Below are 15,272 nucleotides of genomic sequence, written 5' to 3' on the forward strand. Positions count from 1 at the left end.
TGACTGAAGAGTCCAGCTCCCAACCAGAATGGTTTCCTACCTCATTGGACGGACACAGTACTGTACAGAGCCAACCATCTTGGACGTCTTTGGGTAAACAATTCTGTAGGTTAGACCCCAGACCAAATATTCTACAAGAAACCCTGAAACATGAAACAATCCTTGCTTTTCCATACCTTTCTTCTCCTCAACACCTGCGTCGGATTTGAGGGTGTGGCTACTACTGTGGAGGGAATCCTTTGAGTCTTCATTTTCATCCAGGACCCCGGCAAAGCTGATCTTCCTTTCATATCTGTGTCGGTCCAACTCAGGATCCAAACGAAGCCTGCAGCTCTCCAGGTCCTGAAATGTCAGCGGGGAGCACATGAATGCTGGCATCTCCCAGCACTGCAGTGGTCTCCTGGCAAACCTCCCTCAGTTTTGAATTGCATAGAATTGCATTTAAACAGCCCCATTCGCTTTTATCTAATGCAAATTGTAGACTGTGGCCAAAATAATAGTCATTGAGTTAAGAAAACGACAACAAAAGACTTCCCTAACTCAGTTTTTCACTTTTCCTCACATGCTTCACCTTCCAAAAGCACAGACCTCATTCCAAATTTAGAACAAACTTACCTTCTAATTCTTTGTGCACGGTTTTAACTGAAATTGGTGTCTATCTGTTTATTAAATAATTATGCATTGAGTATGAATGTGTTAGTACTGGGGGATAAAAAGAAGTGGTTTTTGTCCTAAAGGAAGTCAGAATCCCAAGGTAGAGAGTGAGGAGGCAAACAAGTGATAAATTCCAAGGCTGAGAGACAGAGTAGGAGCTTAGAAACCATGCTTGGAGGCCGTGGATGGCCGAACAATGTCCTTCCAGAGATGTTCATGCCTTAGCCCCTGGAACCTGGTGAACATGTTACTTTACATTGCAACAGGGACTTTGCTCATATGACTAAGATGGAAGATTATCCTGGAATAGGTAGGCTTAACCTAATTGTACAAATCTTTAAAAGTGGGAAGCTTTTCCAGGCTGTGGTCAGAGGAAGATCTAACTATGGAAGAAGGGTGACAGATGTTAAGTTGCTGGCTTTGAAGGTGGGGGAAGAGGCAATGAGCTAAGAATGGGTGGCCTCTGGAAGATGGAATGAGATCAAGGAAACAGACTCTTCCCTGGAGCCCCAGAAAGGCATGTGTGCGGTCTTGCTAACACCTTGATTTTAATCTGGTTAAACCTGTGTAAAACTTCTGATCTCCAGAACTATAAGATGATGTATTCGACTATTTTAAACAACCGAAATTGTGGTAGTTTGTTATAGCAGAAATAGAAAATAAATACAGAAGTAATGCTGGAATTAAGTTTGAGGATTAAGTAAAGTTAGCTCAGCAATTAAGTGGGTAAAGGAAATTCAGGTTTAAGAAATCTCATGTGTGAGGGCCAGAAGCACAAAATAGGATCATACACTGGCAGAATTTCTCTTTCCCTTCTAGGCACAGCTCAGTATAAGGAGTTCCATTACTGTCTGCTCATGAACAGAATGTTCCCATACCTGAAAGTAAACCTTGAGGAGTGTAAATATTTAGGAATTTGGCCTGTGAGATCCCAAATTGAAAATTTAACCTGTTCTTCAAATGGCAATTAGTTCAGGCTGAAGATCAGATTTAATTATTAATCTATGAAACACGTTTGGAGAATCTGATAAAAGATATATAAAATGCCAACTTGATTTTTATAAAGCATTTTTCTAATTATGATATAATACGCCCTATGATTCAAGTAGGTATGAAAAAATATTTTTAAAAACTCAGTTTGCACCAATATTCAACTCTCAGATTTTTAATTACTAACAATAAATTTTATAGCCTACATTTTTTTCCCTTTAGATTAAGAACAGAAGTTACACTTTCATGCTAAAAAAAATTGTATCACATCAAGAAAAATAAAGGAACTACATAGACTTTATTTAACATTGCCAAAAAATATTCTAGGGTCTAATTGCTTCTCTGAAATTAATCTCTTTTAAAAAATAATGTAACCTACTTTATATTTTGGTAGGCAAATTTAATTAGATAAAATTTCTTAGTTGGGATAAAAAGTAATAATATAACAATTCTGATTCTCAAAAGTAGTTATCTCTTCTAATTTTGCCTTTTATCTACTTGTCAAAAGTCCCACCTATTTCTCAAAGCTACATTTCATTCTGACCTCCTCCAGAAAGGTTCTTCGGATTTTTCCACTCCTTTTTTTGGCCTACCATACCCTTTGCTCCTTTCTTTTCTCTTCCCCTTCCTTCCTTCCTTCCTTCCTTCCTTCCTTCCTTCCTTCCTTCCTTCCTTCCTTCCTTCCTTCCTCTCTTTCTCTTTCTCTTTCTCTCTCTTTCTCTCTCTTTCTCTCTTTCTTTCTTTCTCTTTCTTTCTTTTCCTTCCTTCCTTCCTTCCTTCCTTCCTTCCTTCCTTCCTTCCTTCCTTCCCTCCCTCCCTCCCTCCCTCCCTCCCTCCCTCCCTCCCTCCCTTCCTTCCTTCCTTCCTTCCTTCCTTCCTTCCTTCCTTCATTTTCCTCACCTAAGGATACATTTTTTATTGATTTTAGAGAGAGGGAAACAGAGAGAGAAAAACATTGATTGGCTGCCTCCTGTCTGTGCCCTGACTGGGGATTGAACCTGCCATCTGGGTACGCACCCTGACCAGGAATGGAACCCGCCATCTTTCAGTGTACACAATGATGCTCCAAACAACTGAGTCACACCAGCCAGAGCAACCCTCTGCTCCTTTCTCAGGGCCATGCTTATATTTCACTTCAGGAAATAGTTTTGCACTGTTGGTTCTCCTATTACAATATATTCACCTCTGTATCACCCCAGCCCCACTCTTACTCTCAATAAGTAGTCATCCGTTTATAATAAATAAACGTAAATCGTGTTTTGCTTCTACTTTTGTTAGCTTTAGGAACATTTGGAGTTCAGCAGTATATTCTTTATAATCTGATTTGTTGAATCCCATGGGTACAGTTGGTATAGCTTCCAGCACAGTCTTGCACAAAAGCATCCAATATGCTGCTTTCCTGAATAAATGAATATAGATGTACAGAGGCTTGCTTTCTGCCTTTCTCTTTATTATGAACTCATTTGTGCATCATGAGAATTATTTGTTTAATTCTATGTGGCTTGGTCATTGGTTATTGGTTTCAATAATTCAATTAGGACATATTTTAATAGATCAACAATTTTACACACAGAATTCCTTTAAAAATATTTGTTTATTGTTCTTAAGTTTGGAAGTTAATATTTAGAGAACATTTTGATTATTATGCTCTTTAGATTATAAACCTTGTAAAAATGCTGCTTTTTCTTTTTTAAAGACATTATTTACTTGTATGGTTAATAAAAAGTGACTAAAATGCTACCAAGAAGAGTTATTTTTTTTGGGAAAAAACACATTAATTAAGTTGCTTCTAGGGATTTATCTAGAAAAAAAATGGTTAAGTTGGCAAAAATATTTTTTAGCACATTTTAATACCATTTTTTCTTTTCTTTGAACTGTATTACCCACCATTGCAGTGAGGGCCTACTTGGATTTCCTGACCCTATCTAAGAAATAAGTGTGGTTAAACAAATTAACTGTTATTTTAATTATTGTATTTAAGGTTCTTTTGCTTTCTCTCCCACATTTTGGATATAACTAAGACTTTGTCAAATAAATATTTCACAGTGAAATCTGTTTTAGGGTATTTCTATTAGAAAGACTTTTCTTCTAGGTAGAAAGTTTATGTTCCTGATCTCCCATCCCCAAGCCTCAGAGTATTGAATATTTTTAGCTTTTAATGTTATTATTTTACTGTTATTCTTTTATTATTCTGTGTTATGGTAGCTATTTATTTTTACTGCTATTAAAGATGTTACTAAAATATTCCGAAGATCTAAAAATACCTTTGCAACAAATGTTTTGTTAAAACTTTAGAATATTTAATTTTGGTGGTATTTATGCTTAGCTTGATAGATTCACTATTTAATAAAAACAATTTCAAGCATTTTCAGCATCTGTGTTGGTAAGATAGTTTGATGATACTCATTGCTTTTTCTATGGTAGGTTAGGATGTGACTTGAGGTGTTTTTTGTTTTTGTTTTTACCATCAACTATATTTAAATTGATTACGCATAAAAAAAAGCTTATTTCTTATTTATCCTATAAAGGTCATATCCTCTCAAAATACATAAACCTACACTTGACAGTGAAAATCCCAATGTAATGAATAAAATATCTCTAAGACCTTGCTAAAGGCAATATAGCAGTGAAAACATTCCTCTCATTGCCTGAATGACTGCAGGCTCTGTTTTAAATTAATTTCTTGGCATTTCCTACTGGCCTGCCAGTTATACAGTAATTTTTAAAAGATGTGACTGATTAAAAAATAAATTTGTTGTAATAATAAGGGTCATTAAACTATAGCTTTATAGAAATTGAAAGGAAAACAAAAATAATGGAATCAGACTTTAAGGTTCTCTTTTTAAAACCCAACAGATCAAAATGGTGGCCAATTAAAATCTGAAAACTTAAAAATAGATACACTGCTGCCCTAGCCAGTTTGGCTCAGCGGGCAGAGTGTCAGCCTGCAGACCGAAGGGTCCTGGGTTCAATTTTGGTCAAGGGCACATACCTCGGTTGCAGGCTCCTCCCTGGCCCGGGCCCATGCAGGAGGCAATCAATCAATGTGTTTCTCTCACATCGATGTTTCTCTCTGTCTTTCCCTCTCTCTTACACTTTCTCTAAAATCAATGGGAAAATATCCTCAGGTGAGGATTAAAAAAAAAAAATAGATACACTACTGTGCTTATAAAGACCAGTATAATTAGAATGTTGGTAACACTGACAGATTCTTACAGACCAGATATTTTATCATACTTGATTTTAAACTACACATATGTGTTAAATGGTGGTCTTGATTTGATTTTTATAGGGTAGTTTCAATATAATAGTAAAGTTAATTCAGAAAATTAGAGGCCCGGGTTAACATAAAATTAAGCAAGAACAATAGAAAAACTGCTTTTTTCAGTATCCAAATCATGTAGTTTCACATTCCAAATGTGGGTATGTTTCTCTTACAAACATACATTTTACCCAGACATGTTTCCAACTTGAAAATATCCACTTTATGTTTTAGTGCAAGGAAACAGGCTTTGCAGATCTGGAAGACCAGAGAGCGGAAATTCTTTTGGCCCCACCAGGATTAGAGTATGGCCTTGCTCATGTTGCATTCGGTTAAAATACTGTGAAAGCTGGTAGATTATAAAATTCACTTAAATGACAGCACATAGACTGTTAGTGCAACCCTTTTTCTGGTAGCGTAGCGTGAGCCTTGTGTAAAGGGAAGGAAAGAACTTGTCTAGCTCCTCAGCTCTGGCTGGATGACGCCTACACTGAAAAAACCACTGGAGACTCAGTGCCATTAGAGAACTGAGGGCCCAAAGTGATCGGCTCTGAGGTGTGTCCTTGTCCCATAAGCTCTCTCAAGACTCTGGCTCTTACACAGTGTTTTTATTTTGTTAAACAAATCAGGCCCTGATGGTACAAGTATGTGTGTGAGTGCCTGTGTGTTTTAGTATGTGTTTCTATGTGTGTGTCTGTGTGTGTGTGTGTGTACATGTATTTTTCTGCCCATCCATAAGAGATGCTGGAGAACTAAAATATATGTTTAGGGATATTTAGATGCTAAATGCTAGAAGGAGTCTTTTTTAAAAAAATATATTTTTATTGATTTCAGAGAGGAAGGGAGAGGGAGAGAGAGATAGAAACATCAATGATGAGAGAATCATTGATCAGCTGCCTCCTGCACACCCCAAACTGGGGATCAAGCCCACAACCCAGGCATGTGCCCTGACTGGATATTGATCTGTGACCTCCAAGTTCATAGGTCGACACTCAACTACTGAGCCACACTGGCGGGATAAAGAAGTCTTTTTGCCCATCCTATATAATAAAGAGCTAATATGCTAATTAGACCGAACAGCAGAACAAGCGTCTGGATGACCTTCCGGACGACCTTCCAGACGAAGCTGGGGCTGTGAGGGTCGGCTGAGGCAGCCGGGGCTGCAAGGGCTGAGCCCCTTGCACGAATTTCATCCATCAGGCCTCTAGTAATTTAAATAAGAAAACTCATTGGAAGCACACTTCTATGTGGATTTATGAGCAGTAGGTATTAAAAAAGGCTGGCTAGAAAACTCCTCATAGCTTGTGGTGTAAAGGAACCTACACATTCTTAGACATTGTAGCATTAGTGACAGTAATCAAACATTTTACCTAGTGGTGCTATATTTTGTGATTTCAAGGTCAACTTGAGAGTTATTTTTTAATAGAGCAAATTTTATTTTTATATATGAAAATCTACAATGAGATACCACCTCACACCTGTTAGAGTAGCCATTATCAACAAGACAAGCAATAACAAGTGTTAAAGAGGTTGTGGAAAAAGGGAACTCTCATTCACTGCTGGTGGGAATGTAGACTGGTACAACCCCTATGGAAAGCAGTCTGGTGATTCCTCAAAAAATTAAGAATAGAGCTACCATATGACCCAGCAATCCCTCTCCTCAGTATATACCCGAAAAACTTGAAATCATGTATTTGCAAAGATATATGCACCCCTATGTTCATTGCAGCATTATTCACAGAGGTCAAGACATGGAAGCAACCAAAGTGTCCTACGATAGAGGACTTGATAAGAAGATGTGGTACATAACACCATGGAATACTACTCAGCCATAAGAAAGGAGGAAGCAGCGCCATTTGCAACAACATGGATGGACCTTGAGAACATTATGCTAAGTGAAATAAGTCAGTCAGAAAAAGCTAAGAACCGTATGATTTCACTCATATGTGGGATACAAAACTGAAACTTGTGAACACAAACAGCACTATGGTGGTTGGCAGAAGGAAGGGAGGTGGGGGGAGAAGGGGGTCTTCATATATGGTTACATGAGAAGATTTGACTTTGGGTGGTGGGCACGTGGTGCAATATACAGATCTTGTAACATAGAAACCCACACCTGAAACCTATGTGTTCACGTCGACCAATGTCACCCCAATAAATTTAATTTAAAAACAAAGAAAATCTCTTGGTTGAATTTTGAATTATAGCATACATTTGGCCATCGGGCATTTGAAGAAAATGTGCATACTCAGGACCTCGTTCCATGTCTTACTCTGTCCAAGTAGCCTGGTTATTAAAACGCATGCTGTTCTTACCACCAGAGGCTCAGTGCGAGGTCTGGGCAGGCAAGAAAAGGTCTCTCGCAGGAAGGTGGTAATCTCCAGCAGCAGCTGGCATGCTGCCATCTTCAAGGCAAAGGGGCAGCCGCATTTAGAGGGGTTCACAGTACCTGTGGAATGAGAGAGTTCTTTCATGAGTCAACAAACTAAACTACAGAGAGGCGTGGTTTAATGGAAACAGCTACACATGTGTAAAATCAAATTGCATATGAGAAAGTTACCTAAGCATGTCCAAAATGAAAGTGCATATGAGAATGTTGCCAATACATGTTCAATTTACCTATTCCCTTTACCACAATCTATACATTAACAGACCTCTCTCTTTTTCCAGCTTGTAATTCTATAACAAGTGCTCTAGTATTAAAATAGCAATCAAGCACTAAATTATTCTCCTTACTGCCTCATAGAGTAACAAAATTCAGCCTGTTGATGAAAACAGAAATGGGAAGGCAGTTTTGAAAGATTTTCCTATCGCTATTCAATCAGATTTAGGCTATATACATGGCAATGAAGTAGATTTGAAACTAGAAAAGTCCTGCTGATTCATTTTGTCAGAGACATCTCTCTTGATATTCTGAGGACAGTGAAGTTGTTTCAGTTCAGGGCCAGATATGTTTCTGTAGCATTGATAAGACATACTTGATCACCTCTATCATCCAATTGATGCAAGTTAGCCTGTCAGATTAAAGTAAAGCTACACTAGAAGTATGCAAATATCCTCCATTGCTCTAAAGCATACTGATCTTTAAATGAATAAAACATTGCATCCACCATAATTCAAGTAATAGATTTTTCTCTAAAGGCAGATAATGTCCAAGTTGGTACCATAGAGACTTTTTAAATTCTCAGGATTTAAAACTCTCAGATACATATCGTCACAAATCAAGCAAAATACACTGATTACTTAAAAAGAAGACCAAAGCCATGCAGAGTTCTGTCTCTCATAAAAGGAAGCAGTTATCTCCCAGCCAGCATGGCTCAGTGGTTGAGCATCAGCCTATGAACCAGGAGGTCACGGTTCAATTCCCGATCAGGGCACATGCCCTGGTTATCTATTTTGAATGAATTACATCATTGAGCAAGCAATATCATTGCATAGCAACATTGTTAAAAATACCTCTAAAAGATTTCCCATTTGATAGGCTTTTTTAATTGAATAGAATATATACTTCATGGTTTATACTGACAGTAGGAGGAAATTATGGTCTTTCTGAAGATATCTGGCTATTGTTTCCTCATGAAAACCAGTATTTTCTCTCCAAAGGTAGTATGTGGCTAGGGAACATTGCCTCTTTTAATTTTATTTATTTATTTATTTATTTATTTATTTATTTATAGTAAAGCACCTTTCTTTTAAAAAAATATTTTTTTCATTGATTTGAGAGAGGAAGGGAGAGGGAGAGAGAGACAGAAACATCAATGAAGAGAAAGAACCACTGATTAGCCACCTCCTGCACACCCGACACTGGGGATTGAGCCCACAAACCGGGCATGTGCCCTGACCTAGAATTAGACTGTTCCATCCCTGTTCATGTCGATGCTCAACCACTGAGCCATGCTGGCTGGGCACATGGCCTCTTTTTAAAAATGTAAGGGACAAACTCCTTTATAATTTCCAGATGATACATGTATGCACCATGATTATCTTTTAAATGCAGGATGAGCTATGTATTGACTTGAATGTTGAATGAAACCAGACATTCCAATCTATGTTTGATGGAGCCTACATGACTCTAGAAATTGCCTGGATGTGCAATGGTTTTTTAAAAATAATTAAAGGCTAGATATTCAGTATAAACTTATGGATTGGTCCTTTTACTTCTGAGTTTTCATCTAGATTCTTCTTGTCCATCCTAGACACAATAAGCTTGGTCTTAGTCCAGGGCCTCTCATCACTATCATCTCAAATGTTCTGTTGTAATGAACAAGGACTGAGTAATGCATAAGCTCACAGAAAAGCTAATATACCAGGTATAATATACTGGTAAATGGTACTTAGGTGGTCTCATGAAGACTCAAACTCATTTTGGTCTATGAGGATATGTCCACCTGATGTTGCCTTGGCTCTTCTCTGTTCTGGAATGACACTGAGAGACCCAGGGCAGTTTAGGGATGTTTTCTGGCAGGCATTTAATAGGTTCCGTGATCACTGAATACTCCTAAAGACCTTCTACAAATCAGACCCAATTCCATGAGTCATTCTAGCAGAGGCTAGACTCCTATGAACTTGATGAAATCATTGAGGCAACTATTGGCCATTAGATTGAAAGACTGATGTCAGGATTTGGTGTTTTGTCAACAACTAAGTCTGATTTGATAAGGGCTGAGAAAGAGCAAAATGATTTTTAAAATTGTTTTTAAAAATCCTTGATATAAAAGTGGAAAAGAATACAATATGTTTTTTATTATTATTCAGTTCTGTCTAATGTTATAGTCTAGCCATGACATATAGTCTTTATATTTCATGACTATAAGGATGTAGTAGGTTTGGCATCACTTAACAAGGGACAACTCTTAACCCTTTGCACTCGCTTGCTTTTTTCTCGATTCCTTTATTCTAATGCTAACCGTGTCGAGTCACGCTCGACATCCGAGTGCAAAAGGTTGAGACATAATCAGGGAGTTTGAGTTTCAAACCAGTAGGGAAGGTCAAGAGGAAGAGGCCTCATTGTCTTCAAATAATGATACTGATTCCATGATCACACTGGAATTTTATGCTCCATAAAAGGCAGTGGTGCACATACATACAAGCTCATATGGCACAGAACACATATATGCACAAAATTGTTCTGGAGAGAGATGTACAGAAATCTGTGCCTCTATTTTTATATGATAGAACGCAATTATAATTGTAATACGTCACTACAGTGTAGAAGATAGTCATAGTTCTAACAAGCTGAATCTTTTAATATTTCAATTTAATGTTAAATGCTGCATTATACTCTGATTAAAAATTACAATATGTTAGTGATTTGGGGAGTATGTCATGTTCAATTTTGTTTGGTATAACTTTTATTTTTTAATCTCCAAAAGCAATAAAAAACACCCCACAAAATCTGACCAAACCCCTCTTGGGACAATAATATTCCACACCTTAATTTTCTCAGAGAAGCCTAATACTAACCTTTGTGTAATAATATGAATAATATGACTCAGAGACTACAAAGCAATGGAAGTTCCTGATGGCCTGCAACTCTTTGCCCCTGTCTATTGTCTCTTCTAGTCTCTTCTTTCTGGTTCTTGCCCTCTCCTCTGTGTGGCTTTATGCACATGCTCTACATCCACACACAGGGAACAGGGAGAAAGGCGCAGTGGGGAGGCATGGGAAGGTGGTAAGAATATGAAAGAGGAAAGAAGGTGGTAAGAATATGAAAGAGGAAAGAAGTGCTCCTAAAGCAGAGGTTCTTACAAGCAGGGGTTCTTGTAGTAAAGGGAGTCTCCTTACTGTCATCTAAAAAGTCTTCCTCCTCATCCTCCTTTCTCAGTCTCCTCTTGGTCTCCTCATCATAAATAAGACCCAGCAGATTGGCTGGGCTCTCACTTTCCCCGTGGCACAGCTCATTCAATCGGACGCCAATTGCCTACCATGGAGGGGAAAAAAGAAACAGCACAAAGTATATCAGACTGTATAGTAGGCTCTCACATTACAGAGGACATAAACAACCGGTGAGTGGGAAGTTCTTCCGGCATAAGCCTCCTCTGTTTGCCATAGTGTTGTTACCGCCAGGTTTTCTAATGTGGAAACCCAGAGATGGAAGGCACCGATGCTATCTCCACGGGCATTCAGACTAAATACTTGTAGGAACTAGGATGATACTCTGGTATACCCATAGAATTTTTTCCCCATTTACTCAGTGAAAATATTTTCATTTACCTAAGGGTCATTTATTTTATAGGTCTCTCAGTCTCTCAGATAAGGGTGTATGCAGTCTTTCCTGGGAGATTTTGTTGCAGTAAAAATAAGAAGTCACCGTTCCTCAGAGTACTCCTGATCATGCTATTTTATGAGAATGTCATTGTCATGCTAATGAGTTTGGAGGTTGGCAAGAATTCTGGTACTGCAATTTTATTTTTATCTGCCATTATATATGCACTGATTGTCTTTTTTATAGAATTTGCTCCCTCATCCATGATACTCTGAATTAGTAAGAAATACTCTTTTGGTAGAGTACCCAACATCAATATTGAAAATATAACTTTTAATAACTCAACACATGGGCAATATTTTTAAAAATAAGGTATTAATGGAACTAATAATTAAGGAATTTTCCCTAAGAAGAGAAAAAGTAAACTACCTCTAATTTATTTTATATTCCAATTATACACCGTACGCAACAGTGGAAGGAACACAAGCACAGGAAGAAAAGTTAGGGAAATAGCTAAAATGAGCTTGGGGTTTGCCAGGTGGATTATTCTGTGTACTAGTAAGACTAAATTTCCAGCAAAATCTTTCCTTTCTTCTTGTAACATTCTTTTCAAATATTTAGAAAAGTTACTAAATTCTGGACATACAAGAAATTACACTCACTACTGGAAACTGACATTACAAAGATATGTCCAGAATTCTTTAAATAAAAATGCAAGCTGTTTGAATGTCTTGACTATCTGGAAACAAAAAGGTCTCCTTAAACTCTAGAATAAAGTGAGGAATCAGAAAAACCACATGAAAAGAAAGCAAGCCATGTAAACAGATATCACAGGATCCTAAAATTTTAGCCACTAGCCTGGGATGTTTTAAGCAAAGAAAACAATAAAAACAACCCCCCCCCCCAACAAAAATCTTTGTCCCGATGTTACTATTTTGGAGATCCCTCCAAAGGTGGGTGCATGCAGTATGAGTCTAGACTGGAGCCAACAAGCTGAATAGTGAGGTCCAAAGGGGAAAGATTTCATATCAATCCTCCCAGGATGTGAAAATAAATGGCTTAAGTTAAACCCACAGTTCCCAAAAGTTAAAGTGTTGCTACAAAATGAGCTTCTCTGGGGTAATACTAAATGCCTTCACACAGAAGGATCCATGTTTGGGAGCTGGAAGGTTAGACAGGTTGAAAGATTTGCTCAGGGTTACGTAGCAAGCTGTGAACTGGGATTCAAACACAAGACAGGGTGTTTGATTCAATGTCTTTTGCTCTTTGCCTCACCGATCTTACAGTCTATTGGCAAGCATGTCAAACTCACAGCCCGTGGGCCGCATGTGACCCACAGAGGTCCACAAGGAATATTTTTGCGGCCCACCCAATATAACAGTCTGAGCAGTTATTTACAATTATGAAAGGAAATCAAGTCTCCTGTCAGAGCCAGAATTACTAACATTCACCTTGGGTCAGTTTTGAAAGTAATCACTGCGAATAAGACTTCCCCCGAAGTAGGAAAGACAGTAGCAGAGAAGAGATGCCAAGTGTCAGGAAGAAAACATTAATTTTATCATTGCTCTTGTTCTTTTTTTTATATACTATACTTTTCTAAATAAACCTACGTTTCTATGAAAATTGAAGCTTTTGTTTTTTTTGTGGCCCACATAAACTTAAACCTTGTTTACTGGGCCTGTGTCAGCCTTTGAGTTTGACATGCTTGGTCTATTGGGGAGGTACTAACATACCGAAATAACCCATTAAGTAGTGAAAGACTTTATTAGTTCAGAAGATGGAGAGCTTCGATTCAGTTTGGAGAATCATGGAAAGTCTCATTGCAATAGATTTTTGAAGAATTGGTGTTTTGGGGGGTGGGGAAGGGAAAGAGAAGAGAGTCCAGATAGAGAGTTCCAAAAGATCCATGTTCAGGGAAATACACTGATGTGTTCAGAGACTGACAAGTAAGCCACTTGGTTGAAGCACAGCTTTGTAAGAGGAAATAATGTGCAGGAAGGCTGGAAAGGTGAGCTGGGCTCAGAGCCTACAGTTCTTGAAGCTGAACTTCATTTTACACTCTGAAGGATGATGAAAGGTAGTTTCTGAGTGGGGGAGAAACCTTATCAATCATTCGAGGGATACTGTCCTACTTGCCTAGAAATTCAAAGACAAACCATGTAGCCTGCTGTCAAAAATTAATGTAACAACCCAGCCGGCATGGCTCAGTGGTTGAGTGTCGACCTATGGACCAGAAGGTCATGGTTCGATTCCCGGTCAGGGCACATGTCTGGGTTGCGGCCTCAATCCCCAGTGTGGGGTGTGCAGAAGGCAGCCAATTGATGATTCTCTATCATCATTGATGTTTCTATCTCTCTCTCTCCCTCTCCCTTCCTCTCTAAAATCAATAGAAATAAAAAAATTAATGTAACAACTTATTATCAAACACCTCTTAGATGCAAAGCATTGAGATAAATATTCTTTAGATAGAGTAGTTCATTTTCCTTCCTCATCCATAATCTTGATATGATTTGAACGAAGGGTGTGGAGAGAACAGTGATGCCAGGCTAAGCAATTTGGGTTTCGTCCCCAGAGAAAAGAAGGGCCACTGAAGCATTACAAGTGGGTAGGAAGCACCATCTGATTTGCATTTTCACCTAATCACTCTGACAGCAGTTTGGAGAATGGATCGGAGGGGACAAGTCTGGAGGCTGGCAGATAAGCATGAATGTTCTGCTTTTAGATGGGCTATGCCTTGGGGAGATCATTTTACTAGCAGTGTGTAGGACTTGGGGAGGAGACCAAATGGGAACATGCTTCAGTCATCCAGCCTCAAGGGGCATTAGTGATGTGGAGGGGGTAGAATCAATAAGGGAAGGAGGTTTGGAATATGTTCACAGGCTGTCTGAATCATTAATAAAAATAGACATTTTAGGAGGGGTTGCTGGCGGGGGAGTTCTTATAGGGGAAGAACAGTTTTATTTTGGTCAGATGAGTATTAAGAGGAAGCCCCCAGCATTCAGTTGGCAATACTGGCCTGGGATTTGAAGTGTTATGGATAGAGAAGTATGTGCTGCTGCCACAGAGTTAACAGTTAAAAACACAGGAATACATGTAACCCTGGGGGAAATTACACAGCAAGAAATTACAAGCTATCCTGGGAAAACACAACTATAGGCAGGAAGGAAGCAGCGGACCAGGGAAGGAGACAGAGGAATAATAATGTCTAACTTCATAGACGTATTGGGAGCATTCAATGAATTAAGATTATTTCCCCCTACAATGTTTAGTTCAGTGCCTGGCACATAACAGATACTCAGTGCATTGTCTCCCAGACAAACAAACATACACAAAACGTCTTCACTTCACTCAAGCACCCCTATTTTTTTCTAATGGAAGAAAATGAAAAGCTCACGTCTCCCCATTGGTAGAAGAGCTTGGCAGCGTTCCACTGCAGCTTCTGGTTCCGCTTGTTGCCCACGATGGGAGACCGGCCCCGGGACAGGCCTTTCTTGGTGATGTTCACGTGGTGGCCTTTCATCCACTCGGGCCAGTTGCCACGGTTGCAGCGGTGAACGAATCGGGCGCATTCCAGGAACAGCGCTGCTCTGGCTACCACAGGGGCTTCCTGAGTGAATGAACAATGTGGGGTTAATGAGCAATAAGTTGACCTTAAGGGAATTACTATGTACTCTTAGTTTATTTGAGTTTTTTATTTGGTTTAGCTGTATTTCCCAGGGTAGCATTAGCGTGGCTAACACCTTAGTGGGAAATCTGGAGAATGAATCCATGAAGGCACATTTGGATATTGAAGAATTAGACATTTTAAAGTAGGTTTCTGTGTTTATCTCTTCCTTTTGCAGAATCTCAAGTAATTTCATGATTCACTTTGCATATTTAGGAGGCAGCTGGGATTTGAATATGAAAGTGAAATATGTTTTAATAAGGTTTTAAATATGCAGCTTTTTTAAACCTAACATTTTGACATGAAGCAAACCAATATTCAATTTCTAGAACTCGTCTTATCTAACCAAGGGTGCCAGTGGTGATTTTGTTCCAGCAATAATCTATTGTCTGTGACCATCCACACGCTCCAGGAAAATACAACTGCTCTGAGCGTGTTGGATAAGTAAGAAAAGGAAGTGTTTACTAGATTTTGTTGAGTTAGTCTTTCCCGCCCTG

The 15,272-nt window shown here is 38.7% G+C and overlaps 1 protein-coding gene across 3 annotated transcripts in view; it reads right to left on the reverse strand.

Moving 5' to 3' along the window:
• Positions 1–15,272, reverse strand: part of UNC80 (unc-80 homolog, NALCN channel complex subunit) — a 173,214-nt gene that overhangs the window by 83,410 nt on the left and 74,532 nt on the right. For all 3 annotated transcript variants that reach the window (XM_008145215.3, XM_054723140.1, XM_008145214.3), the window contains exons 23-26: positions 14,506–14,718; positions 10,691–10,826; positions 7,222–7,355; positions 177–342 (exon numbers count right to left, since the gene is read on the reverse strand). In XM_008145215.3, the coding sequence (XP_008143437.1) occupies positions 177–342; positions 7,222–7,355; positions 10,691–10,826; positions 14,506–14,718 (649 nt within the window). The remainder of the gene's footprint in view (positions 1–176; positions 343–7,221; positions 7,356–10,690; positions 10,827–14,505; positions 14,719–15,272) is intronic.

The sequence above is a fragment of the Eptesicus fuscus genome, chromosome 11 (genome assembly GCF_027574615.1).
Source record: "Eptesicus fuscus isolate TK198812 chromosome 11, DD_ASM_mEF_20220401, whole genome shotgun sequence".
Lineage (NCBI taxonomy): Eukaryota > Metazoa > Chordata > Mammalia > Chiroptera > Vespertilionidae > Eptesicus > Eptesicus fuscus.